The 2,083-nt window shown below is 61.2% G+C and overlaps 1 protein-coding gene across 1 annotated transcript in view; it reads right to left on the minus strand.

The window, feature by feature from the left end:
• Positions 1 to 1,432, minus strand: part of LOC108510558 (heterogeneous nuclear ribonucleoprotein A1-like) — a gene marked incomplete at both ends in the record, with an annotated part of 4,185 nt that extends 2,753 nt beyond the window's left edge. The window contains 2 exons of the mRNA XM_017840236.1: positions 4 to 255; positions 1,084 to 1,432. Coding sequence (XP_017695725.1) covers positions 4 to 255; positions 1,084 to 1,432 — 601 coding nt within the window. The remainder of the gene's footprint in view (positions 1 to 3; positions 256 to 1,083) is intronic.
• Positions 1,433 to 2,083: the final 651 nt, after the last annotated feature.

The raw sequence follows: 2,083 nt of genomic DNA on the forward strand, positions 1-2,083 counted from the left end.
CACAGCCCCAGGGCCCCCCAAGGCCCCCCAGGAGGACTCACTGACGATCTTGTCGACCGAGTCGTGGTCGTCGAAGGTGACGAAGGCGAAGCCGCGCTTTTTGCCGCTGCCGCGGTCGGTCATGATCTCGATGACCTCGATCTTGCCGTACTGCCCGAAATAGTCCCGCAGGTGATGCTCCTCCGTGTCCTCCTTGATGCCCCCCACGAAGATCTTCTTCACCGTCAGGTGGGCGCCGGGCCGCTGGGAGTCCTGGGAGAGACAGGGCAAAAATCAGGGAAGGGGGCGGGTGGGAAAGCTCGGAGGACACCCCGGAACCGTGGGGGGCACCGGGGCTTTGGGAGGTGTCACCAAGTGCCACTGGGATTTTAGTGACCTCAGGATTTTAGGGACGCCCTGGAGGTGTCCCCAAGGGCCGCAGGGATTTTGGGGACCCCAGGGAACACCAGGGTTTTGGTGACCTGAGATTTTGGTGGCCTCGGGATTTTAGGGACACCCTGGAGACATCCCCAAGGGCCACAGGGATTTTGGGGACCCCAGGGAACACCAGGGTTTTGGTGACCTGAGATTTTGGTGGCCTTGGGATTTTAGGGACACCCTGGAGGTGTCCCCAAGGGCCACAGGGATTTTGGGGACGCCAGGGAACACCAGGGTTTTGGTGACCTGAGATTTTGGTGGCCTCGGGATTTTAGGGACCCCCTGGAGACATCCCCAAGGGCCACAGGGATTTTGGTGACCTCAGGATTTTAAGGACGTCCTGGATATGTCCCCAAGGCACACAGGGATTTTTGGTGACCCCAGGGCACACCAGGGTTTTGGCAGCCCCTGAGAACATCGAGGTTTTGGGGATCCCAGACCATGGGATTTTGGGGACCCCATACTGTGTCCTCCAGGGGCCACCAGGGCTTTGGTGACCTCAGAGGCCACCAGAGATTTTGGTGACCCCCAGGAGGTGTCCCTAAAAGCCTTCCTCCACTGGGGTCTGAGCCCCCCCAGAAGCTCTCAGTGTCCCTCTCCATTGGGGTCCCACACTCCTCCCTAAGCCCCCAGCCCCCTGTACCTCTCTGAGCCCCCCTATTGGGGTCTGGGCCCCCCCAGCCCTTCACATCTCAGTTTTCCCCCCCATCTCAGGGTCCCCCACTGCTCGAAGTGGCTCCTCAGGCTCTCGTCTGTGGTTTCAAAGCTGAGGCCGCCGATGAAAAGCTTCCGGAGCTGCTCCGGCTCCTTCGGGGACTGGAAGGACACAGGGGGGTCACGGGGGGGCTGGACCCCCCTGAACCCCCCACTGGACACACTCTGACCCCCCAGAGCTCTGACGTGGGATCTCTGGGACCCCAAAAGCTCCAGGGAGTCTCCAAAACCCCAAACTGCTCCCCTGGGACCCCCAAAGCTCCAGGGAGTCTCCAAAACCCCAAACTGCTCCCCTGGGACCCTGAAAGATCCACAGAGTCTCCAAAACCCCAAACTGCTCCCCTGGGAACCCAAAAGCTCCAGGGAGTCTCCAAAACCCCAAACTGCTCCCCTGGGACCCCAAAAGCTCCACGGAGTCTCCAAAACCCCAAACTGCTCCCCTGGGGCCCCCAAAGATCCAGGGAGTCTCCAAAACTCCAAACTGCTCCCCTGGGACCCCCAAAGCTCCAGGGAGTCCCTGACACCTCAAAACACCCCCCTGGTCCCTGAGACCCCACAGCCTCCATTTTGGGGGCCCACCAGACCCTCAGCCCCCCCCTGCCCCATTCCAGGGGGTCTCTCCTAACCCCAACGAGACCCCTGAGCCCCCCCAGCCCTTGTTTTTGAGTCCCCCAGGCCCCTGAGCTCCTCTAGCCCCTTAAGTCCCCCCAACACCCTCTTTTAGGGATCCCCAAGTCCTCCTGCCCCTATTTTTGGGCTCCACCACCTCCTTATTCCATCCAGGCTCTCAAGCCCCTATTTTTGGGGGTCATCACCCACTTGAACCCTCCCACCCCTATTTTAGGGCCCCCCACCCCCTCAGGCCCCTCCAGCCCCCAAGACGCTCTTTTTGGAACCCCCAGCCCCCATTAAAGGGCCAAACACCCCCTCAACCCCCACCCCACCCCCTCAA

Source organism: Lepidothrix coronata, unplaced genomic scaffold (assembly GCF_001604755.1).
Source record: "Lepidothrix coronata isolate B3197 unplaced genomic scaffold, Lepidothrix_coronata-1.0 Scaffold1338, whole genome shotgun sequence".
Classification (NCBI taxonomy): domain Eukaryota; kingdom Metazoa; phylum Chordata; class Aves; order Passeriformes; family Pipridae; genus Lepidothrix; species Lepidothrix coronata.